General features: G+C 43.8%; 1 protein-coding gene across 3 annotated transcripts in view; it reads left to right on the top strand.

Annotated features, from left to right (window-relative positions):
• The window catches only part of Tmem241 (transmembrane protein 241), a 96113-nt gene extending 72269 nt beyond the window's left edge, over window positions 1-23844 (top strand). For 2 of the 3 annotated variants that reach the window (XM_051201219.1, XM_051201217.1), the window contains 2 exons: window positions 16263-16327; window positions 23280-23844. In XM_051201219.1, the coding sequence (XP_051057176.1) occupies window positions 16263-16327; window positions 23280-23340 (126 nt within the window). In that variant the 3' untranslated portion in view covers window positions 23341-23844. Of the gene's footprint in view, window positions 1-16262; window positions 16328-23225 lie in introns of all 3 variants that reach the window. The other variant, XM_051201218.1, reaches the window with a different exon arrangement.
• Window positions 23845-24467: the final 623 nt, after the last annotated feature.

Raw genomic sequence — 24467 nt, 5'->3', positions numbered from 1 at the left:
GAGACACGATGACCACACCAACTCTTATAAAGAAAGCATTTAATTGGGGTGGGGGTGCTTACAGTTTGAGAGTTTAGTCCATTATCATCATAGTGGTAAGCATTACAGTACATAGGCAGATACAGTGCTAGAGAAGTAACTGAGAGCTCTACATCAGGATCTGCAGGCAGCAGGAAGAGAGAGTGACACTGGGCCTGGCTTAGGCTTTTGAAACCTTAAAGCCCACCCCAGTGACTCACTTCTTCCAACAAGGCCACTCTAATCCTTCTCAAGTAATGTCATTTCCAGATGACTAAGCATTCAAAAATCTGAACCTGTGGGTGCCATTCTTATTCAAACCACCACAGGGGGTCTCTTATATTCCAGGCTAGGGTAAGGTCTCAGGATAGAATAGCCCCATAGCCCAGCATTTTAGAAGCATAAAGACCCATTAACAAACAAACAGCTACATGGCAAGTTCTAGGTCAGCCCAGGATATGTGAGTCCCTGTGTCCCCCAAAACAAAAACAAGGAACTAGAGCAGTAAGATCACTGGCTTCTCTTCCAGAGGAGGTGGTTTGATTCTCAGTACCCACATGGCAGCTCACAACTATCTGTAGTTCTAGTTCAAGGGAATCCATGTCATCTTCTGGCCTCCTGCAGGGTCCTGACTCCAGACACAAACATGGCACATAAACATACATGCAGGCAAAGTACCCATATACATAAAAATTAAACAGAAAATAAAGACAGGACAAAAACCAAAACACACAATTTAAAAAAGGAGAAACCCTAAAGGCTAACGAGAGATTTGGAGAGTGAATGAAAAGAAGAAAAAGCTTATTGATTTGACCACAGCCCATCCACCTCCCTGTCATCTGCCTGTCCATCACCTGTCTTTTCTGTGTGTATTTTGTTTGTTTGGTTTGGTTTTTTGGTTTATTTTATTGGGTTGTTGGTTTATTTTGAGATGGGATCTCACTATGCAGCCTTTGCTGTCTTGGAACTCACTATATAGACCAGGCTGGCCTCTAGAACTCATAGAGATCTGTTTACCTCTTCCTCCTGAGTGCTGAGATTAAAGGTGTGTGTCTCCATGCCTGGCTTAATGTACTGCTTTTAGTTCTCTGTGTGGGTCTGTGTGGATGTGTGCATATGAGTGCAGTGCTTGCATTGACCATTATGATTCATAGCAATAGCAAAATCTACAGTTGAGAAGTAACAGCAAAAATATGAGGAACAGCATTAGGGAGGTTGAGAATCACTGACTTACTGTGACCTGAAGTTCCCTATTTTGGCTCATCTGGCAGGCTAGTGAGCCCCAAGGACCCTCTTATCTCTACCTCTCCAGCAGTAAGATTACAAGTGTGAACCACCATACCCCCTTTTTAAAATCTTTTAACCTGGGTCTTACTAAGTAAGGACTTTCTTGTCAAACTTCCTTTTGGGGACCACCAGCTCCCAAATAATGACATGGAGACTTACTAATAATTTTTCTTAGCCTTTATTTAGCTTAGGCTTATTTCCAGCTAGCTCTCTTAACTTAATTAACCTGCTTCAAGTAATATATGTTCTGCCATGTGGCTTTTTACCTTTCCTCCATTCTTTGTATCTACCTCTATGTCTCATTGGCATCTCTCACATGGCTCAAATTCATTCCTAGTTCCTCTTTCTGCCTGGAAGTCCTACCTAGCCTGCCCTGCCTCAGTGAGAGCTATTGTCTCAAAAAAGAAGGTAGATGCCAACTGTCAACCTCTGATTTACAAGCATACAGGCCAGCTGCCTCTCTGAGTAGGTGTGGCTCTCTGGGATACCTTACTAGGAAAAGGGCTTTCTAGTAGTGACTTTCTGAAGATGTTTGGAGAGTTCCCACATGGCTCTTCCACCTTGCCTCAGCATGACATCCAATGTCTGTGGGGGCATAGTATTTGGCCAAATCTGGGTTGAAAGCCAGTAGTCTTTAGATCATATCTCACTGACTCTGTTTTCCTTTATAATAAAGGGGAAACTTTTACTTCAGACTAGAATTTTATGTATTGTAACAGAAACAACTAGGAAGAAAAGAAGTTACATGTGTCATATTGTTTAAGACAGTTGGAAAGCTATGAAGACAATGAGGATTTACGAAATACATTTCCAGAGAGGTATATGCAGTAGCACAAACTGCTATCTCTGTGATAGGGACAGGCTAGAGGGAAGGTATGTGCTGTTTCTGGATGTGAGCTACAGATATTGTTTGGCTCAAGAGGCCATGTTCTTAGGAAAGGAAAAACTAGTAGACCTTTTGACAGACAGCAGATTTATTTAAGATTTGGAAATGGAGTAGCTGTAAAGGCAAGTCCAGTTTTCTTGAGATGTTTGCTAAATTCTGAGGCAGCATAGAGGCTGTGGCCTAGCCTAGAAAGGCAAAGGAAAAACTCATGATCTTGTGAGACAGAATCCTTCTAGAAGAAGCTACCAGCAATAAATGTTCAGTGAGTTTAGATAGTGGTCAGAATTTGGATGGGGTAGGATGGGATGAGATGGGAGAGTTAAAAAGCCAAATTCAGAATCTCCAGAAGGAAGACCTTTCATGAATGAGGAGATAGAGACTCACCAAGCCCCTAAACTCAAGTCTGGTGATTTGTCTTTGAGGGACCAGGTAAAAGAGAGGACTAACTCACTAGAGCTGCATCCCATCTCTGAGTCCATCCATGCCCCTGTTCATCCCCACCCGTGATGGAGGAAGTGCTTCTTGGTAGAAGGTGTTGCCTGGAAGCCCTGTAGTTATTTTACAAAGAACTTCACAGCAAAGATAGGAAATTGGTAAGTGTGCCTAGTAACAAGAAGAACAGAACGACAAGTGCTCCACATACTGGGATTAGCAGTATTATAGCATAGTAGAGTACTGGCCTAGCATGTGAAGGTCTCAGTTTCAACATTCAGTACCACATAAAGGAGAAAAGAAAGGAAAGAGGGAGGAAAGAAGAAAGGGATTCAAAATGAAGAAACAGCCTCAGGCTAGGCTGACATTTTAGTGGAAACCATGAGAATAATGGACAGAGAAGTAACATTGCCCAATAAAGTATAGGGACAGGATGGTCATCTCCTGCTCCATTCCTCTATTCCTACTTCAAAGAGGTGGTTACCCATCTTTCCAAAATTACTATGGAAATATTTGGAGATACACTATGTGAGGTTTTCTATAGTCTCATTTCCCATGTTCACTCTATATCCCAATCAGATTTCTTCCAAGTAATAAAAAGATTCCTGTGGTAGAGCCTAATATCACACTGGACAGCCATGAATAACAGGTGACTTAGTGTATAATTTAGAAAGCTCATGTTGTGTATTCAAAGAACAAATGGAGAATAACTCTACAAAAAAGGAAATCATGCAATAACTTTGGTATGTACGGATTATGTTTATTAAGATGTTGGGTGAAACAGTGACTTAGAATTCCTTATTACTTAAAATGTGTCTATGAGACCAAAAGCACAAGCAAGAAGAATAGCAGCTCACGTAGGGTCTGTGAAAATTAAAAACTTTGAGCTGAAAAGATACTCCCGGACAAATCATATGTCTGACATGGGACCTGATCTTAGATAATAAGCGGGGCTAAGGAAATGGTGCAGTGACTAACAGTGACTAGTACTCTCACAGAGGACCCAAGTTCATTTCCCATTGTCCATCCAGGTTGGCTCACAGCTGCCTGCAGCTCCAGCTCCAAAGACTCTGATGCCCTCTTCTGGCCTCTGCAGCATTGAACTCATGTGTATCTCCCCCTACCCCCCCACCCCCCCCCACACATACATGCAATTAAAAATTTTAAAATCTAGAATGTGTAACTCTTATGCCTCAAATAGTGAAAGATAACTCCAATCTTTAAAATGGGCCAAGAATCTAAATAGTCAGGTCTCCAGGGAGGATGAACAAATGGTCTGTAAACCCATAAGGTAATGCAGAACATCATTAATCTACAGAAAAACACAAGTCCAAGGTACTTCATAGCCACAGATGATAACAAAGATGAGAACAAATTGGAGCCCTCATACATCCCGGAGAGAATGTAAAAGGGTGTGGCGAGTAAGCCCACAGTGATGCTAGGAACAGTACTTGTTTTACCAAGGTCTGGTTTATATGTCTGTGTTATTGCATGGTTCTGTGATGTTGACAGTTGTATGGACTTTTTACTTAAATTACTAATATAGCAACACTCAAATTAATCCCAGTAACCAGGGATCCACCCCTATCTCATTACAAAAGTCATGAGAATTTCTTGAGAAAGTTAAACCTGAGTTGGGTGATGATGGTGCACACTTTTCATCCCAGCACTCAGGAGGCAATATATTTGAAGAATATGTATATATTCTTCATATATAGCAAAAGTTGAGAACTGTCAAGGCACAGCGACATTGTTCAGGTTAAACAAAGCCACTGTGGAAAGTCAGCTTGCCCACTGCAAGAAGAGGAAGTTTGGCCCAGGACTTGGGAGACACTGCTCTGATCAGGACTGCAGTTTGTTCACCTGTAAAGTGGGCTTACCTCCCTCCACTGCAGAGCTGGAGTAAGGATTTCCTGAGACCAAGGATATGCTCCTGAGAACCTGGTTATCTGACATCTTATTCCTCATCTTATTCCTCCTTACATCCTTTACTTCAGCCTAGAAAGTCCTATCACATTTCCCTAATTCTTCTCTCTTATTTCCTGTCTCATAAAATACAGGTGTTTACAAAACAAAACAAAAAAATCTCTACATTAAAATTGTAGACTTAACCTTTTTTGGTTTATCTGTGTTCTCAACACCAGTCTCATAAGACTGGCAAAGTGGTGAACAGTCCATGTATTTTAATGAGCAATATCAAGTAGTATTAATAGTCACATCTGGAGGTTATCGAGAGTTGTTGCTCATTTTTGACTATGTTGGTCATTGTAATAAACCACAAGGTGTTATTTGAATATCCAGAGGCTGTCAAGTCAAGTTCCTAGTCTTAGCCATGGCTTCCATCAGGAGAGCATGGGTGGAGGGAGCCAAAAAGCCTGATCTTAAGTTCTTTCAAGAGTTAGTTAGTTAGTTAGTTAGTTAGTTAGTTAGTTAGTTAGTTATTTTGAGACAGGGTTTCTCTGTGTAGGCTTGGCTGTCCTGGAATTCTCTTTATAGACCAGGCTGGCCTTAAATTCAAAGATCCACTTGCCTCTGCCTCTGAGGTGCTGGGAATGAAGGCGTGTGCCACCACTGCCCGGCAAGTTATTAATATCATATTACATTTCCACTTGAACTTTAAAAGTAAGCTCGGTTTGGGTCATTTCTATGTGAGTCAGCAGTGCAGACTCCAGGATTGTCTGACATAGACCTGGACAGTGGAAGAATCACTTCCTCCAGCTGCTCACTTGTCCCTGGAGGTGTGGCAGAGCAGGAGGAAGTGGTCTTGCTACTGGCACTAAAGGCGTGAAGCAGACTCCCATTCTGAGTGTGTATATCATCCCCTGAGCATCTGTACCAGGGCTGTTCTGTAGGTGTGGCATCAGTGCAGCTTGTCTGGAGCTACACTTAGGTGCTGGGGAGATGACTCTGACGTTAAAGCATTTGCCACACGGTAAGAGGACAAGCGTTGGATCCCCACATATGCTGGGTGATGGTGGAAGTTCACCTGTATTTCTCAGACGGCAAAGGCAGGATCCCAAGAACAAATTGTCTGGTAACTGGATATACTGGTGAGGTCTGTTTGACTGAGAGATCAAAGAATAAGGTGAAAGAGTAGTTGAGGAAAATTCATGACATCAATCTCTGGCCTATACACACACACTTACACAACAACAACAACAACACATACATGGACATACATGTGTACATACACATGGAAAGAAGAAACAGATTATCTCCTGTTCGGTCTATCTGTAAGAACTTACCATGCTTTCCTTTAAGAAATGTTCTCTTCTGGTTTCCACCCATGAAATTCAACAGTAAAATTCTCCATTCTTATATCCCTGTGCTTCTAAAGCCACAGCTGGTCCAGGATGCCATTAGAACCTTTCCTGTTTGAGTTGACACCAGGTTGATCTCAACCCTTTCTGTGGAGCCCTTCCTACCCCCAATGGTGGAGATAATTAGCAGTGAGAGACAGGGGGGTATCTTAGTAAGGGCTTGGTTCCAGTTAGCTGGCATCTGTGAAGGATTTTAAGTGATCAGTGTTGTGATCTCATAGAGTCACATGACATCCATCCCATGGAGATCTGTTGTTCGCTCCCAAGCACACACAGCTGATTAACATACACACTGCTTAGAGAAACCAGGCCACATGTTTGAGTAGAGTTTGGCATGTGTGGTGACAAGGAACCCTGAGAACCCAGAGAAGAAACTGATACATTTGTGGGGGCTGTCAGGAAAGGCTTTCTGGGGATGGACATTTGGGAGGTGAGCAGGAATTGTGTGGGCAGACCTGTGAAGTCTCCAGCAGGGAGGTCTTGCTGAGGGGCAGGCTGTGGTGCCTCTTTTTTCTCAAGAGTCATGACAGCTGGCTACAGTGTCACACACCTTTAACCCCAGCACTCAGGAGGCAGAAGTGGCTGATTTCTGTTAGTTCAAGGCCAGCCTGGCCTACATAGTGAGTTCCAGGACATCTCAAACAAAACTGCCAAAAGAGTTAAGTGCATCGAAGTCACAGCAGACAGGAATTCTGATCTCCAACATGCCCCCAAGTTGTCTGGCAAGTCCCCACTGATCTTCCTGCCCCCACCCCATCTTAGGTTTCAAAGGAATGTTTGAAAAATTTAGTAGCTTTAAATAGCAAAATTTGTTTAAATAACACAGTTTTTATGAGATCCATCAACAAAGCCCTAAAGATCAAAGCTTGACGCTGCTGGTAGCATTGAATTCCCGCTGCTGCTGGTATGAGCTGTGCCTGTGGAACTTCTAGTGCTTGTTACTCAAGGCTTCAGGGACATGTGCAGCTGACAAGATTCTTTCTTTGGAAAAACCTGTATCTCTTAAAACTGCTTTCAAAAGCAAGAACAGCAAGTAGTATTAATGAGCATTTCTTGCATCTTCTAGATGGCAGATTGTGATTAGCTGGAAGCCTTCCACGAGGGCGGCCTCAGCCACTTTAAGAGCTCTTTAAAGAGGGCAGATGCTGTGCTGACACTGTGGAGGAAGACATAGTTTATTTTGAGGTGCTTTCTTGTAACCTGAGCAGTATTATTGTATGAAAGATGGTTGGAGGTGCTGAAAAGGTGGAAAGACCCTGGAGTAAGGTTACTTCAGTGGGGTCCTTACCTCTGAACTCGCTCAGCTCAGGAACACTGGAAGCTCAATTCTAATCAGGAACTGCCTGTTGCTTAGGTGAAAAGATTGTTTTGTGTAGTTGGAAAACCAACCAACTATTCAATTTGGAACATGTGGCAACTACCTAGTCCCTGGACATGAGGCCTAAAGTCCAGGGCAAGGAGAGAAGGAGATAGCCAAATTTGGGAGATTTGCCATACAGCAAGGCAGGCTCAGAGGTGTAACTAGTTGGGAACCATGCATGGTATCCACTGGGACATAAGAGTTTCATTACCTCCGAAAATGACAGATGGAACATAGAGTCAGAAATCCAGGTGTATTTGTTGGGTTCTTTAGAGTAACAGAACTTATAGAATGAACCTCTCTATACATAGAAAGACTTAGACAGGCTGTGGTCCAGCTAGTCCAATGATGTCTGGCTATGAACAGAAAGTCCAGGAATCCCAGAGCTGCTCAGTCCACAAAGCTGGATAACTCAGCTTGTCTTCAGTATCTGCTGGAAGAAGGCTCTAATACCATCGAAGGAGTGCACTTGCTAACAAGGTTAGGGCAAGCAGACTAAGAGCAAAAGCTTTTCTTTTCCATTTCCTTACGTAAGCTTGGAGCAGAAGGTGTGTCCCAGATTAAAGGTCTGTCTTCCTGCCTCAAGACCCAGACTAAAGGCATGTGCTGTCCCACCTCAAGATCGGATTAGAAATGGATCTTCCTACTTTGAATTAAGCGAAACATAACCCTCCATATTTGGATTTTAATTTCAGATGTAGTCAAGTTGACAACCAAATAGCAGGTCATAGTTAGAACTCAGGTGGAGTGCCCTTCTAGAATTTCAGTCCTAGGACTCTGGGTTATGGCTCTAGTCAAGAGGTCAAGGACTGGCAAGAACCAGGCAGGCTAGGAAGTGTAGAGCACTAGGAGGGAGAGTGAGTCATCCCTAGAGTCAGTGTGAAGGTTGCATCCCATTCTATGGGCCAGTGAGCCTTGGCAGGGAGGGGGCACCGTGTAAGAGGGAGCATGAGAAGTGCCCCCCCTGCTTTCAGCCACCGTGCTAATACCGACTGTGTCCCAGGTCACTTGCCCTATGATTTGACTGTCCCCTCCAAATGCCTAGGAAGGGGAAATAAACAAGGTCTCCTGAGTAACTTGGAAGTGTGGCAGAGGTTGGGGTAGAAGGGGAGTGGAGGAAGGAAGGGAAATGGGGAGGAGAACATGAGGGAATGGGATGGTCAAGTTGGGGGAAGGACAGAGAGGGAGAGCAAGAGAAGAATTATCTTGATAGAGGGAATCGTTATGGTGTTAATGAGAAAGTTGGCACTAGGGAAATTCCCAGGAATACTCAAGGATGACCCCAGATAAAACTCTAAGCAATTGTGGGGAGGGTGCCTGAACTGGCCCTCCCTGTAATCAGATTGATGACTACCATAATTGTCATCATAGAGCCTTTATCCAGTAACTGGTGGAAGCAGATGCAGAGATCCACAACTAACCACTGGGCCAAGCTCCTGGAGTCCAGTCAAAGAGAGACAGGAATGATAATATAAGCAAAGAGGTCAAAACCAGGAGGGGGAAACCCACAGAAATAGCTGACCCAAGCTAGTGGGAGCTCTCTGACTCTGGACTGACAGCTGGGGATATTGCACAGGATCTAATTAGGTCCCCTGAATGTAGGTGACAGTGGGTGGTTTGGGCAGTTTGTGGAGCCATGAACTGGCTTTTTGGAGCCCACTTCCTATGGAGAGATACCTTGTTCAGCCTATACACACTGGGGAAGGACGTTGGTCCTGCCTCAACATGGTGATGGGACAGATTTCGACCCCCCCTTTGGAGGCATTACCCTCTCTGAGGAGCAAAAGTAGGGTGGGTTGAGAGGAAGGGAGGAGCAGGAGGAAAGGAGAGAGGGGGGACTGGGATTAGTACTTAAGAAATAAAATGATAGAAAAAAGACATTTAATGTCATTGCAACAGTATAAAGGGACAATTAACTCATAAGGCTTTCCCTCATAGATGATGCTGTTCTCCTGAAATTGGGTTGATTATCATGGGCTCTTGTGAAAAAGGTTGAATTTGGCTCAATTTCTTTGCCCTGCCTTGTTTGCTAGGATTACAGGTTGTCCCCATGCTTGCCTGGCTTTTCCATGGGCTGTGGGGAACTGAACTCTGGTTTTTCACAGCAAGTGTTTTATCCACTAAGCCAGCTCCCTGGCCTTAGTTTTAGAGTTTTGTGACTGGGTCATGGGGAACTAATGAGAGAGCTCAGTGGATGTCTTAGTTTCATTTCCTGTTGGTGTGATAAAATATTCTGACAGGAGCAACTTAGAGGAAAAAGGATTACAATAGCTCTGTTTCTAGTCCTTGAGGAAGCACAGGTGTCTTGAGATAGTTGGCCACATGCATCCACAGTCAAAACAGAAAAGAATGAATGCATGCCTACCTGTGCTGTTTTATACTTCTTGCCCAGGGAATGGTGCCCCAATAGTAAGCAGGCTTTCCCACCATAATTAACATAAGATAATACCCCACAGACATGCCCACAGGCTAATCTGATCTAGGCTTTGTATCAACTAGCTGTTAAAACTAACTCACAACTGAAAAAAGTGCTTGCTTCTGCAGGCACTGCCTTTAATCTCAGCACTCAGGAAGCAGAGGCAGGTGGAGCTCTGTGAGTTCAAGACAAGCCTTGTCTACAAAGCAAGGTCCAGGACAGCCAGGGCTACACAGAGAAACCCTGTCTTTTAAAAAAAAAAAAAAAGAAGAAGAAGAAGAGCCTTACTTCTAAGCCTGATAACAGAAGAAGGGGAAGGAGAAGAAGGAGAAGGAGAAGCAGAAGCAGCAGCCTTACTTCTAAGCCTGATAACCTGAGTTCAATTCCCAAATTCCCAAAAGCCACACAGTGGAAAGAGAGTCAACTCGTGACACATATCTCCCCTGCAAATAAAAAATAAATAATAAATAAATACATGTTAAAATAAAATAAGTCTTCCTTGCCTTCACCAGCCATGTGCTAAAATAGATTTGCAGGCATCTACCATCATACCCATCTCAATCCCTGTTTTTTATAAATTACACAGGTGTTCTGTTATTACAGGAAAAAAAAAAGATTAAGACATTCAAGAAACCCCTGGTACAAGCAAACATCAGAATCAATGCCTTCCCACAACTGCTGCTTAGCAAACAATAGGGGAGGGGCAAGGCAATCTGTACTTGCTGTCCCTGGTAGCATGACTGCTCTGTGATCCATTGGCATTGGGGAGTCAGCAACTAAATTCTCTGTTGTCTCTCTGGTTAAACATAAGATTTATTGTCTTAGCCTTTCTTTTTCTTTCTATTGTTCACGTATATGCGTGCCTGAGCATGTAGAGTCAAGGCTAGTGCTGGCAATCATCCTCTACTCTGTTTCCACCTCATTCATGGAGGTGAGATCTCTCAGTTGACCTCAAAGCTGTTTTTGCCAGCGAGCTTGGTCTGAGGATCCTGTCTTCACATTTTGTATGGAAATACAGGCAAGATGGTATGTCCACATGGAAATTACATGGATTTTGGGGATCTGAACTCAAATCCTCACACTTGCATAGTCAACACTTTGACTGCTCAGCCATGTCGCCAGCACCTTAACCATTCTAGAGTGGTGTCCTAGTCACTGCTCTGTTGCCGTGGAGAGACATCAGGACCAAGGCAACTCTTATTTGCTTGCAATTTAAGAAGATAGTCCACTATCATCATAATGGGGAGCAGGCAATACTCACGGCACTGTAGCAGTAGCTGAGAGCTACAATCTGATGTGTAGGCTGAGAAAGAGAATATGGACTTTGCATGCATGGGCTTTTGAAACCTCAAAGTGACACACTTCCTCCAACAAGGCCATACTCCCAGTCCTTCTAATCCTTTCAAATAGTGCCACTCTCTGGTAATCAAGCATTCAGTCATAATGGGGCTGTGGAACCATTCTTATTCAAGCAGCTATAAACAGTTCAGTAGCATTAAGTGGATTTATACCATTGTGTGACCCTTACTACTGTCTCTCTCAATAATTTTTCTTTTTTCTAAATCGAAATTCTATACCCATTCAACACTAACTCTCCCTTTTAGGTCATGGAAACTTTCATTCTCCTCTCTGCCTTGTGAATTTATGACTAGATAATGTACAAGTGGAATCTATTTGCACTTGGTCTAACATCCATGCTTAAATATGCATTGGATTTCCTCCTTTTAAAAGCTTAGTGATACTCCACTGTGAGTTAGGTTCTTTACATGATCATTTTTCAATGGACACTTTTGGTTGCTCCTAATTCTGCCTGTTGCAAATGATGTCACTGTAAATGTGGATGTGTGAAGACATGAGATTTGCTTTCCTGTGTGTGTGTGTGTGTGTGTGTGTGTGTGTGTGTGTGTGTATGTGCATGTGGGTACTCTTGTGCATTGTATGCTTGTGTACATGGGTGTGTAGGTCTGAGAAAAACCTCAGGTATCATTTCTCAAGTGCTTTTCTACTATTTGTTTGAGATACAATCTCTTATTGGCCTGGAACTCACCAAGTAGGCGAGCTCCAGGGATCTGTCTGTCTCTGCCTATCTCGAGACTACTGGGATTTGAAGCATCTACCACCATGCCAGCTTTTTACATGGATTTTGGGGCCATGCTTGTGAGGCAACTTAGCTATCTCCCTTACCTTCCAGTGGCTTCTTAAAGCCACATGTAGCTTGTGTGTCCCTTTCTTGAGTTCCTGGCTTAAGAGATGGTTGAGCTAGGAGACAAGGCTTTGGTTCTACTCATACTGCCACAAACCTCAAAGTCCCTGGGGCAAGTCACACAGCATCTCCGAGTCACAGTCCTACCTGTTAGCCAGGGAGGTCCTTCTACTGCTTGGGTGCTACTGCTTGGGTATTGTCCCTGAGTGCAATGCATGAGCCATTATATTCTAACCTGGAACACTGGCCTTTACTTCCTCATAGGTAAAATTAGGAGTGAGCAGTTTTGTGTACAGAGACCTGTCACATTGAGCAGATACAAATTTGACCCTCAGACATGAAGAGGTCAGCCTTTAGGAGCCATTTCCTGGGCGGGCGGGCTGGACTACCCGGCTGCTAGCATGCACCTTACTGAGAGGTTGCCCCACTGGGACTAGTGATGGAAGGAAAGAAAGTGTGAAATCCGGAAGTATGATAGTTCTTATGGAGTAGATGGGAAAGCAGCTGCTTAGCCCCACAGCAGCCCAGCCAGGCAAGCACATTGCTGCAATCTAACAGAAACAAGCCACACTGATTTATAACATGTCAACACATGTCACAACCATCAGCAGCCTTCTTATTAAAAGAGAAAACATCGGGGGAGCTGGAAAATGTGGCTTAAGAGGAAGGTGGGAGGTTGCACAAACATTTCTAGGAAGGAGCAGAGGCAGAGGCACCAACATGGCTGTTAGACCAAACTGATTTTCAAGTAAGGACTCGTTTGAAAATTTTAAGCCATGTTTTTCTTGGCAAAAGGCACCATTCACAGGCACAGCCGAGCCAGCTGCCTGAATCCTGGCAGATGGGATTCCTGCTCAGCTCCAGAACTGTGTGCAGGTGCAGAGGCACAGGCCTGGTGGAGAATAGTCCCTGAGAAATGACACCTCCCTTTTTTTTTTTTAAGTCATGACTAAGTCACGTGAAGAACTGTCAGAAAACAGGCAGAGAAGATGGGCAAAGGAAGCCTTTATGAACCGATAAAGATGGGTGAAGGAGGACCAGAAAGATGGCTCAGGGGACAAAGTCACTGCTGCCACACATGGCCACCTGAGTTCGGATCCCAGAACCCACATGGTGAAAGGAGAAAACCATCTCCTTTACATGTACACACACACGCTCTCACATACACACACACACACACACACGCACGCACGCATGTACACATTATTGATAAATAAATGTACATTTTTTGAAGAAAGGAGGATGCGATGCATGCAATGGTGAAGAAAGAGAGAAAGATGTGAGCAGGGTCCCCACAGTCACAGTGGGGCGCTGCAGTGCACCAAGCTGACAGTACAGCCTACGGCCATTGTAGATCGCAAACTTTCCTCCGGTTACTTCCAGGAAACACATCCCTGTTGGCGCTGTGCCAGGAAACAATAAATGTTTTGAAAGAAAAAAGGGACTATCAGGATAGTTAATTTTGTTCAGTATTGTGGAATGAAAACAAATAAAGAGAAAATGGCGATAAGAGTGCAAATAAAAAGGAATGGGGTGAAAGCAGACATACAGTATAAGATAATTTTTTTCCCCAAACAGATAAATGGGAAAACCTTGATGAAATATTTTGGGTGTAACACAATTAATTATAACCCAGAGACAGATTTTGAGGTTGAAGCTTCAAACTGAAGGTCAGAGAAGCAAAACTGTGGCTCTTATCTCTACCCAGATGAAATGGCTATCTTGTCTCTACCAAGACTGAAAGGGTGATCTGGATAGCTCCACGAATCCTATACTGCCGCCTCTTCCTTTTATACCTCTCAAATCCTGGGATTAAAGGCATGTGTTCTCAGGTGCTGGGAGTACCTTTGTGTGAGCTGTTTCTCTTTAGGACTGGATCAATTTCATGTAGCTCAGTGTGGCCTTGAACTAACAGAGACACATCTGCTTGTCTGAGTCTTGGGATTAAAAGTGTGTATCACCATTGCCTGACTTCTATGGCTTGGGGCTAGCTTTGCTTTCTGAACCCTCAGGCAAGCTTTAATAAATCACAAATAATATGTCACCACATTTGGGGAAAAGTGCAAATGAAATACTTCTGATAGAAAAGTAAGACATGATGGGACAGTGGTCCTTAAAAGCCGTTGCATTCAGAAGCTCCAGGTTTGTCCCCTATTGGAAGATGAGACAATAAACACATTTGTATAGGAAGCATGGCTCATTTCCAAACTTAGACGTTTGCCCTAAAAGACAGCTCTGTTTCGAATTTTGACCACACATATCATGTCAGATGTTAAGTTGACAAAAAGCTTGAGGATGGTGGGACACGCCTTCAGTCTTAGTCCTCAGGAGGCTGGACTGGGAGGATCTCAAGATCAAAGCCAGCCTAAGCTACAGGGACTATTTCACAGACTAAAGAGGAAGGAGGAGGGAGAGGAGGAAGGAGAGAGCCATCATCCTTTTCCTCTTTCTCTAGCTTGGTGTTGATGTCGTTGCAAACAATATAGAGGTCTTTTGTATAGGCAAAGTTTTTGCTGCAAATTAATAAAGTAAGGTGGATAGAAAGTTTTCAAAGGAGACAAAGATAACCACAAAGAGTCACTGTTGTTTTGTCTTGTTTTGAACTTTTTTACTCTTTGGGGGGGGGTCTGCTACCCTGCTCTCAATAAATAACTTATTCTTAGTTATGAATGCATTGCCTTAGCTTGTCTCTAGCTAGCTCTTCTTAAATTATCCCATCTATCTTTTGCCTCTGGGATTTTATCTTTCTCTATTTCTGTGTGCCTTTATTTCTTACTCCGTTTCTGGTTGGGTGGCTGGGTGGCTGGCCCTTTCGTCCTCCTCTCCTCCTTTTCTCATTCTTTGATTGCTTCTCTTCCTAGATTCCTCCTCCTACTTATTCTCTTCTGCCTGCCAGCCCTGCCTATCCTTTCCTCTCCCTTGCTATTGGCTGTTCAGCTTTTTATTAGACCAGTCATGTGCTTTAGACTGGCAAGGTAATACAATTTCACAGAGTTGAACAAATGCAGAATAAAAGAATGCAACACATCTTTACATCATTAAACAAATGTAATAACCTACAATAATTCACAATCTTAGTTTCTAAAGGTTCTGGGTCAGATGAACAGACTTGTCTCTGAGATGATGAATAAAAAGTGATTCACACATGAGGACCAGATTCCCAGAGCCCAAAGGAAGCCAGACACGGCAGTAGGCATATATAACCCTAGCTCTTCTATAGCAAAATAGGAGGCAGGAGAATTCCCAGAAGCTGGTGGGGCAGACTATCCTGGCATATGCAAGAAATCCTGCCTCAGACAAGGGAGAAGGTATGGGCCAACACATGGAGTTGTCCTCTGACCTCTATATGCATCTATAGCACATGAGTGACCATATCCACACACACACACACACACACACACATGTGGCGAAGGGGAAAGAGGGAGAAAATGAAGGAAGGAGGGGGGCAGGAAAGAGGAGAGGAGAGAAGGAAAGATAGTGCCTGAGGAGGGGCTTACTAAACCCATTGCTGGGACACCTGGAAAGGCCTCTGGGACAGTGCAGGGCAACCCCTTGACAGGGGTTGGGGTGGAATAGCAGAGGTTTCTGAGAACATCCAGCTTGAATGGCTCTCAGCAAGAAATCATGTCCTTGGAGTTACCTTCCTCAGAGAAGCGTCTCTGGCCTACAGAATGCAGAATTCTAGACACAACCTTGTCTTAACATGGACATTCTAAGTGTGGATAGAGTTGGGTCATTGGTTCACACTCATTTCATGACTCAGTGTGTTCTGAGGCACACTTTGGAGTCTGAACCCCAGGGGTGCCATTCCCAAGTCCTCTGGAATTTCTTAAAAGGCATAAGACTAACCTCTTCCCTCTGCCTCCATCTTTGTGATTCAAGTAATTTAGTGATTCAGCTGCTATCTTCCCCCATTAAGCCCTTGGTTTCTTAGAATGTGTGTCACAATCTAGAAAGACTAGAGTATTAGAACGGGTATGGACAGATAAGTATTCCCCCTGGGGATCTAAGCCAATCAATGTCTGTGGTCAACATGACACTTGAGCTAGAATATGTGCAATGAGACAAGAGGAATACTGTTGATAGTCTCTCTGTGACTTTGGCACTACACCTCTCTTCTGAGCAGTTTAGAAACTAAATTCTTCCTCGGGAACTCCAAAAGACTATAGGACGTAGCATTTTCCATGCCATGATTTTATTCAGAGGCTATACTAAATGCAGAGGACGCATGTATGGGCAGGGGTGTCTAATGTCAGAGACAGTTCTTTTTAAAGTTTGGGAGAAATGGCATGAGAGTCTCTGAGACTCCTGCTGCCCTGATGGCATTTTTTTGTCTCCAGGTCATCACAGCTGGCTTGTCACTATTGCTGTTTGATGTGATCCTGACCAGTGCAACTGTGGGATGGTAAGTTCTCTGCAGAGAGAGAAGATGCAAATTCATCACAATACTGATTTCTGCTCAAATAAAGCAGGAATGTGTGTGGGTAGATATCTCCATCCTAAGAAGTGTTTCATGTTACTGAAGCCTTCACTGTTTTATTTAGTCATTGATTGATTGATTGCAGTACTAAAGCTAACACAGAGCCTCCTGTGCTAGGCAAGCACTCTCCTCTAACCTACACCTCACACTATAGCCTAGGTAGACCTTGAATTTGCATTAATCCTCCTGCCTCAGTCTCTCAAATGCTGGGGTGGTAGGTATGAGGAAGCAAGCCCTGCTTCTTTAGCTTTCAACTGTTAAGAGTGTGTGAATTTACATTCAGAAGAGTGTACTCTTACTTTTATACAACTTACATGATATACAATATTGTACATTTATACAGTATGTTGTTATATATTATATGACCTGATACAATTTCAACAACTGAAGATTCCATGCCTAACTAATTTCAGTTCACCGTGTCACCAGAGTGCCTTTTAGCCACTCATCTGTCTCAGAGTGGGTGACCATTGATCCCTTGTTGTCGAAGGGGAGAATGATTGGCTGCCATGTGCACACATAATACATACAAAACCTAACCATCCACAGAGAGGCTACTATATATCTGACATTTTTCATTAGTATCATCTAACTTTCACAATCCTCTGAGCTATGTACATTTTAAACATGAAGTAGCTGGGGTTATAAGGCATTTAAGTGATGTTAATCCCTCCGGGATTTTATAGCTATGGGAGATTTTACATAGTTCAAACCCAGGCTTCCCTGTGTCCAAAGCTTTATAACTTAGAACTGACTTGGGCACCATCACAGTGTAGAGGGTCAAAGCCTGCGAGGGACACACAAGAAACACACAGTGATGTGTTCTCCTTGCACTGCTGTAATGAGCACTGGAGAAGGCCCACTTAGAGAAGAAAAGTTAGCTTTGGCTCTGTTTCAGACCTTTCCATTGCCTTTGGGCCTGAGTGAGGCCAATGCCATGATGGAAAGCATATGCTGGAGTGAGAAGTCTACCTTATGTTACAGCCTGTAAGTGAGGAATGAGAAGGGGCCGGGTCCCATCTCCAACAACCCAATTTCTCCCATTAGCCCCACCTCTTAAAGGCCCTTACCCTTCCCAATAGTGCCACAGGCCGGTGACAAAGTTTTTAACACAATGGGCCACTTACTCAGATAATAGCAATGGTCAGCTGTAAAGAGCATGGTGACAGTTGGACAGGAGAGAGCGTTTCCTGGGTAAGACAGTACTAACTCCTTTAGGGACGGACGTGGCATACTCAAAATGTCAGCAGAATGTGTTTAAGAGGAAGACTTCATCATTTTAGATTTTCAAATATGTTTTATTTATTCTTTCACAGTTACATCCATATGTACAATGGATCTTGATCATATCTACCCTCAACTCGCTCCCCCCATTCCCTTTGGCGTTCTCCTCCCTGCTTCATGCTGTCTCGCATTTGCCCTGTTTCGTGGCTTACTGAGTTCAGTTGGCACCACCTGCTGCAGTGCTGACTAATCTCGTCGTGGTTGAGCTGGTCTTATTCAGGTATCTGTACCTGCAGTCAGTTCATGGAACACCCAGAAGACAGTGTCCCACAGCTCTCCTCTCTGTCCGTGTGTCTGCATGTCCTTTCCACCCTTCTCCATTATGTCCCCTGAGCTGTGGAGGTAATGTTAGATTTTTTATTACATTTTTTGTTCATTAAATTTTTTATTTTATATGCCAACTGCATTTTCTCCTCCCTCCTGCCTTCTTCCCACCCACCTCTCCCCCACTCTCCCCTACTCCTCTGTCTCAATTCAGAAAGGGACAGGCCTCCCATGGGAGTCAACAAAGCATGCCATGTCAAGTTGAGGCAGGACCAAGTTCTTCCCTTGCATCAAGGCTGGGTGAGGCAACCCCAAATGGGGGTCACCTAGTTGTCTCTTGGGTTTCCCCATAATGATCTTGACCCCCTTCCCCCAGCTCATACAGTCCCTCCTCCCTCTCTTCAACAAGACTCCCAGATCTCAGTACAGTGCTTGGCTGTGGATCTCTGCATCTGTTTCCATCAGTTACTGGATAAAGGCTCTCTGATGAAAATTAGGGTAGCCACCAATCTGATTACAGTAGATGGCCAGTTCAGACACCGTCTCTACTATTGCTAGGAGTCTTAGCTTGGGGTCATCTTTGTGGATTCCTGGAAGTTTCCCTGGCACTAGATTTCTCCCTAACCCTGAACCCCCCCCCAATCAAGACATCTCTTTTATTACTCTCCCCCTCTGTCCCAGCCCCAGGAATGTTAGATTTTTAATACTATAGCTATGATTCTGTTGGTTAAATTACTATACTGAGCATTGCTAAGCATAGTGGCACATGCCTTTAATCCGAACACTTGGGAGGCAGAGCAAGGTGGGTCTTTGTGAGTTTGAGGCCAGCCTGGTCTATAGAGTGAGTTCCAGGATAGCTGGGATTACATAGTAAGAGTCTGTCTTGCAAAAAACCACATAAATATATTCTACTGAGTGTTGTATGTAACACATGGGGAAAACATTAAATAAGTGTGAGTTATTATCTAATTCTCAATGAATATTCAAGGGAAAACAAAACCAGAAGGATGTTTTATGCAGTGCATAGGGTGGTATTTACTGAATTTGCAGTAGACATGAAGACTAAAGTGAGAGGATGGATGGATATGCTTTGAAGGCAAGCTTTGAACTGGCTTGACACTGGACCTGATGCTGATGGGAAGTTGGCTATGCGATGGGATAGGAGAGGATTTGGCCTCTCCCACCCACAGTACACAGGACTAGAGGTTCTGGTTGCAAGATATAGGATTAAAAATGGGATCTAGGCCACACAGCTAACCCCACGCTTACTCTTTCTGTCCTGCAACAGAGTGACACTAACAATGGGGAGGAAGACACATGCTTCAAAACTGTCAGAAGAGGAGCACAGGCCTTTGTATATGTGTGTTATATAAGTATGTGTTATCTGTGTGTGTGTGTGTGTGTGTGTGTGTGTGTGTGTGTGTGTGTGTGTGTGTGTGTGTCCACATGCATGTGTATACTCCAGCATTCATCTGGTGGTCTGAGGACAATTTCCAGAGTTGGTTCTCCTTTCTACAGTGAGTCCCATGGTTTGAACTCAGGTCTTTAGGCTTAGGAGCAAGCACTTTTGGCCATTGAGCCATCCCACTAGCACCAAATTTGTGTCCTGTCCTGAGGCATTTAAGTGACTTTCCCCAGAGTTTTATAGACATGAGGAGATCATACTGTAATTCAAACCCAGGCCTCAGTGTGTCCAAAGCCCCCCAAACTTACAGAACTAACATGGGCACTGGCAAAGCCTTGTCAGCGCTACAGGTTAGTGTGTAAGGTTAAAGCCACAAAGAAGACACAGGACACTGTATCTTTCCATCTACGGTGCTAGCCTGAGTTCTTGACAGTATTTTTATTTCTTATACACACACCTTCATATTTTGTATGGAATTTCAAAATGAACCAAAGAAACCCAGGTATTGAATTGAGGGAGAGAAATCAGAGCAAGACAGCTCTCTGGCAGGAGGAAATGCTAAGGCAGACTACTAACGAGGTGATTGTCTGGAAGGGACTCTGTCTCCAGGCTGTGTCACATCTGTGGAACTGAGGTTATGCCCTGAACAAAATGGAAAGAGAGACCATTTGGACCCAAACCAAGGAAGCAGCATACATGTCTGTTACAAAAGGACCCTTGGCTTTGAGAATTCCTGGGCTTTTAGAACTCTTGCAGTTAGGGATGGTTTTTCAGCCTCAAAGAATTCTCCAACCACAAAGTGAACAGCCAGGAGTATGTCAAGATGTAACCCCAACTTCTAACTCTTACCCAGGTGGTTAGCCCATGGCCAAGTGCCATACCAGCTCGTGAGTTCCAGATGGAAGTGGCTGGCCTTTGTACCCTGGTGATTTAAACTAATCAGAAGTCCCAAAGGGTAGGGTTTGCAGGTCTTGGATTTTTTTCTAATGTTTTAGAACTACTGTATTTTCCTGTACAGTTATTGTTTCTTATGTTTTGATTAATTTCATATTTTAAATTAGTCAGTAGCATCTAGAAATTAGGTGATTTCTTCTTACAAAGGTAGATTTCCATATTCCTTTGAAAACAGAAACTGCTGTGAGTTTTTGTTGGGCCTATGCTCACTCATGGCAGCAGCTGTCAGAGTGGACAGACACTGACCTGGAAAGTGTTCTCTGATGAGCATGGTCACAGCCATGCCTGAACTGGGAGGCAGTTCTCTTGGGAGGGCAGTATCTTGGCTGGTTATATTAGGCCATCTAAAGTAGGGTTTCTGGGTTGGCAAGCTCAGTGGATAAAGTCTGAGCTTTATCCAACTGCCACAAATTGTCCCTGATACTCACATGTGCCCCATAGTATTCATGTGCTCATATGCCACACATACAAAAAATAGATACATAAATATAAAAATAAAGTCAGGCTTGTCACTCTTGGCACTTTTGGTATTTGGGGCCAGATTCCTTGTTGTAGAGTACCATCCTGTGCCTTGTTGGATGCCAAGTAGCAAACCTGACTGGATGCTAGTAGTACCTTCTTATTTGTAATAGAAAATGCCTTTAAGGCACTGGAGAGTGTTTTTCTGGAGTCAGAATCACCAGTCTTAAGATTCCTGCAAATGAACAGGAAAAAATGCTATCTGACTTTTCAACAAGATCCTAAGGAATTTGCTCATCTCTTGATTAGGGATCTGAAGTGGCTTGAATCCTTGGCAGCATCACCTAGGCACCCTGGGTATGGCTTTGAAAGTGGCTCTGCATGGCAGTCAGTTGTGTAGGCTTTCCCCTAGCACCTGCCCCCAGATGTGAGCAGTGCTCATTGGAATGATTCAAGTGTTAAGCTGTGGAGAATGACCATCATGCATCTGCTTCATTCTGAGGAGTCCATGACAACTCTCTGCCCATCATTCACCTGGCCTGCCATCCATCCATCACAGGCTGCCAACCATGACAGTCACCCAGACCTTATCCCAGTACAGACCTCATGAACACCAAGGATCTTTAGAAAATGATTGTAAAGAGCTGGATATGCCGTTATGTACAAAATTCCAACACTTATACACACACCTTCATATTTTGTATGGAATTTCAAAATGAACAAAAGAAACCCAGGTATTGAATTGAGGGAGAGAAATCAGAGCAAGACAGCTCTCTGGCAGGAGGAAATGCTAAGGCAGACTACTAATGAGGTAGTAGTCTGAGGCAAGAGTCATCTTAAGTTGAGACCAGCCTGGGATTGAGACCCAGAATAAAGAAAAAGACTTTCAGCCAGACAGTAGTGGTGCACACCTTTAATTGCAGCACTCCAGAGGCAGCAGCAGGCAGGCCTCTGTGAGTTCTAGGCCAACCTGGTCTACAAAGTGAGTTCCAGGACAACTGAGGATATACAAAGAAACCCTGTTTAAAAAGAAAGAAAAAAAGATATCCTCTCCCTCTGACTTTAGGACCCCTTCCTGGAGAGTACTCAAGTCTTGGTAAATAGAAAATAATGTCCTAGTATCCTTTAAATCCCTTTAGGACTATAGCAAATAAAACATACCAGTTTCCTGTTTGAATTGAATGTTGGCGTCTCATTTTAAAAGGTATTATCTAGGCCTAGAGATGTAGCTCAGTTGGTAGAGTGCCTGCCTAAGCTTTTGCAAAACCATGGGTTCCATCCCTAGTACCACATTCAACTGGGTGTAGGGTATCTTGCCTACATAGTGAGTTTAAATTCGGGCTCCATCAGATGCTATAAAAAAAAAAAACAACAAAAACAAAAAGATAAAGTTGTTTATTATCTTTCATGTGTTTCATACTTTATCAGATTGTGAACTTCATTCTACAAGGTAGTGAGATGTTAGCAACATACATTTTAGTAGGGTAGAAGGGAGTAAAAACCAAGTGATTGAAATATAGAGGGGAGATGGGGAACATATTTAACAATTTGGTCATTCATTTTGTGTGTGTGTGTGTGTATGTGTATGCTGGGTCTTCATCAGAGGAAAAATATCATCTGTCTGTTGAGTTGGGTAGGAATTAGCCAGGCAGCCACAGTAATAGATTTAAGGTGAGACAGGAACTTTGATACCAGCAGGAGAAGGGCTGGAGAGCCCTGAAATACTGCTCTGTAGAGACACTTGGAATGGGTGTTTATGGCATGTGTGCTCTGCAGCCTCAGGTTTATGCCTCCACCCAGGGAAGTGTGTTCATTTCAGGAATATTGAGGATTACAAGGTTTGCAAACAGTTCACGCAAGCTTTGACTTAAATAGTTCTAATGCTGTTAAGACTACAGGATCCTCTGTGAACTGCTCCTGCTGGTTAGAAAACAACATCAAATCCACCTCTTGGCTCTCTTCACAGTAAATGAAGATGGAGAGACCTTTGGATGTATTAAATTATAGGCATGCTGAATATTCACTCTTTTCCTGGCTGCAGTTCTCATGTCTTAGTTTTCAAGTCGCCTGCTACATTTCTGTGCTGGTGGGAAGTTCACGATTCTCATTTATATGCTCACCTGTAACTGTTCTGTTAGTCTAAGAAGCCATGCCCCTCCTAATACAAGGTTGTGAATGTCTGTATAACTTCATATCCCACAATCCACTTTAGCCAGAAGCACCTAAGGGGTCATGGGAAATTCTTCTGCCTTGCTTCCTCCTCTCATGTTTTCCTTCAGAGTTAACTGTTCAGGATAAGTGGGATATGTACCCTTCCCTGAGGCAGCCTCCCAGACCCCTTAACCTACCCCCTACCCCGACATTTTCCCCTTTCGTGGCATGGTGGTTCCTGAGCTGTATCTGACCTTGCCTGGGCTGGTGGATGTGGGCTACATCACCTTTCCTTGCTGTCTGTAGGTGCCAAGCAGGCTGAAGGGGTGAAGAAAGCTAACCATCTGCTACCGTTTGCAGCTTCCTGCTTGGTGGACTTGGTGAGGCCCTGCTGGTTTTCTCAGAGCGGAGGAGTTCCTGATGAAGATGGTCAAGGAAAGGAAACATGCAACTTGCTGACTGAGAACACAGCACCCTGGCCTCCCTCTTGAGAGACATAGAAAGAACATACTACAGTGAGACCAAGCTGAACTCAGACAGCCCATTTTCATTGCTTAGGGCAGGGTTTCCTAGGAGCCTCTGCACAGCTGCAGAGAAATGGTCTGTCTGTCCATCTTACATCTTCCCTTGCTGGACTGTTGCCACTCTGTCTACTGCACCAGTTCTGCCAGTCAGGAAGCAGAGGCTTTTAATGGGATGGCACCATTATCTGGATGACTGCAGCCTCAGGACACTACACTTCCCACCAGATACTGTTTTGTGGTGAGGTCGCAGTCCCATGGAGTCTTTTTGCAAATTTTGGTCGTGTTTTGTATCTTTATATCTTGGAGTCTCTTCTACCCCTTGATTTTTCTGGTTTCCCTGAGCCCATGCCCACCCACAGAAAACAAGACAGGTGCTCTTGAGAGCTGTGTGGGGCAGGGCAGGTGTGGGGACCAATGAGACGCCAGCAAAGATCTATAAAGTGTTGTGAGTTGTAGTTGATGTTGGTTTATTTCCAGCTTCTCAGTTTCTCTTGGTTCTTGTGAATTTGTCAGGATGTATTGAATTCTGTTGACTCTTGACCACCATTAGGTTAAGCTGGTGAAGCCTTTTAAGTACTATAGCCCAGGTGGGTCTTAGGCGCTTCCCTCATCGTCTGCTCTAGCCCTGATAGGTCTTAAGCACCTCACCTTCTGCTGTGCCTCCCGAGTGCAGAAACTGCAGGCATGCACTGCTATGCCTAGCTTTTGTTCCTTAAATTCTTTTTTTTTTTAATTTATTTTATATAACAAAGTCCATTTAAATGAAAACAAACATTTATAGACAATATTTGGGAATTTGGGTGTTGTTCTTTCCAAACTACTTCCTGCTGGTAAGGGGTGCTGTCATGGGGGATTTGAAGAAGATTCAGAAATCCTGGCTGTAGTCTGTAAGGCTGCTTTGTCCAGCTGTTTTGAATGTAGGATCACCTCGTACTCAGTTTCAGGCAGTCTGGCTTGATCAAACCACATTAGACTGGAAGGAATCCACAGCTTTTCATTTTCTGTGGAAACAAAAATAGAAATC

This window comes from Phodopus roborovskii, unplaced genomic scaffold, assembly GCF_943737965.1.
Source record: "Phodopus roborovskii unplaced genomic scaffold, PHOROB, whole genome shotgun sequence".
NCBI lineage: Eukaryota > Metazoa > Chordata > Mammalia > Rodentia > Cricetidae > Phodopus > Phodopus roborovskii.
The sequence above is the reverse complement of the archived record's forward strand: the minus strand, read 5'-3'. Positions and strand labels throughout refer to the sequence as shown.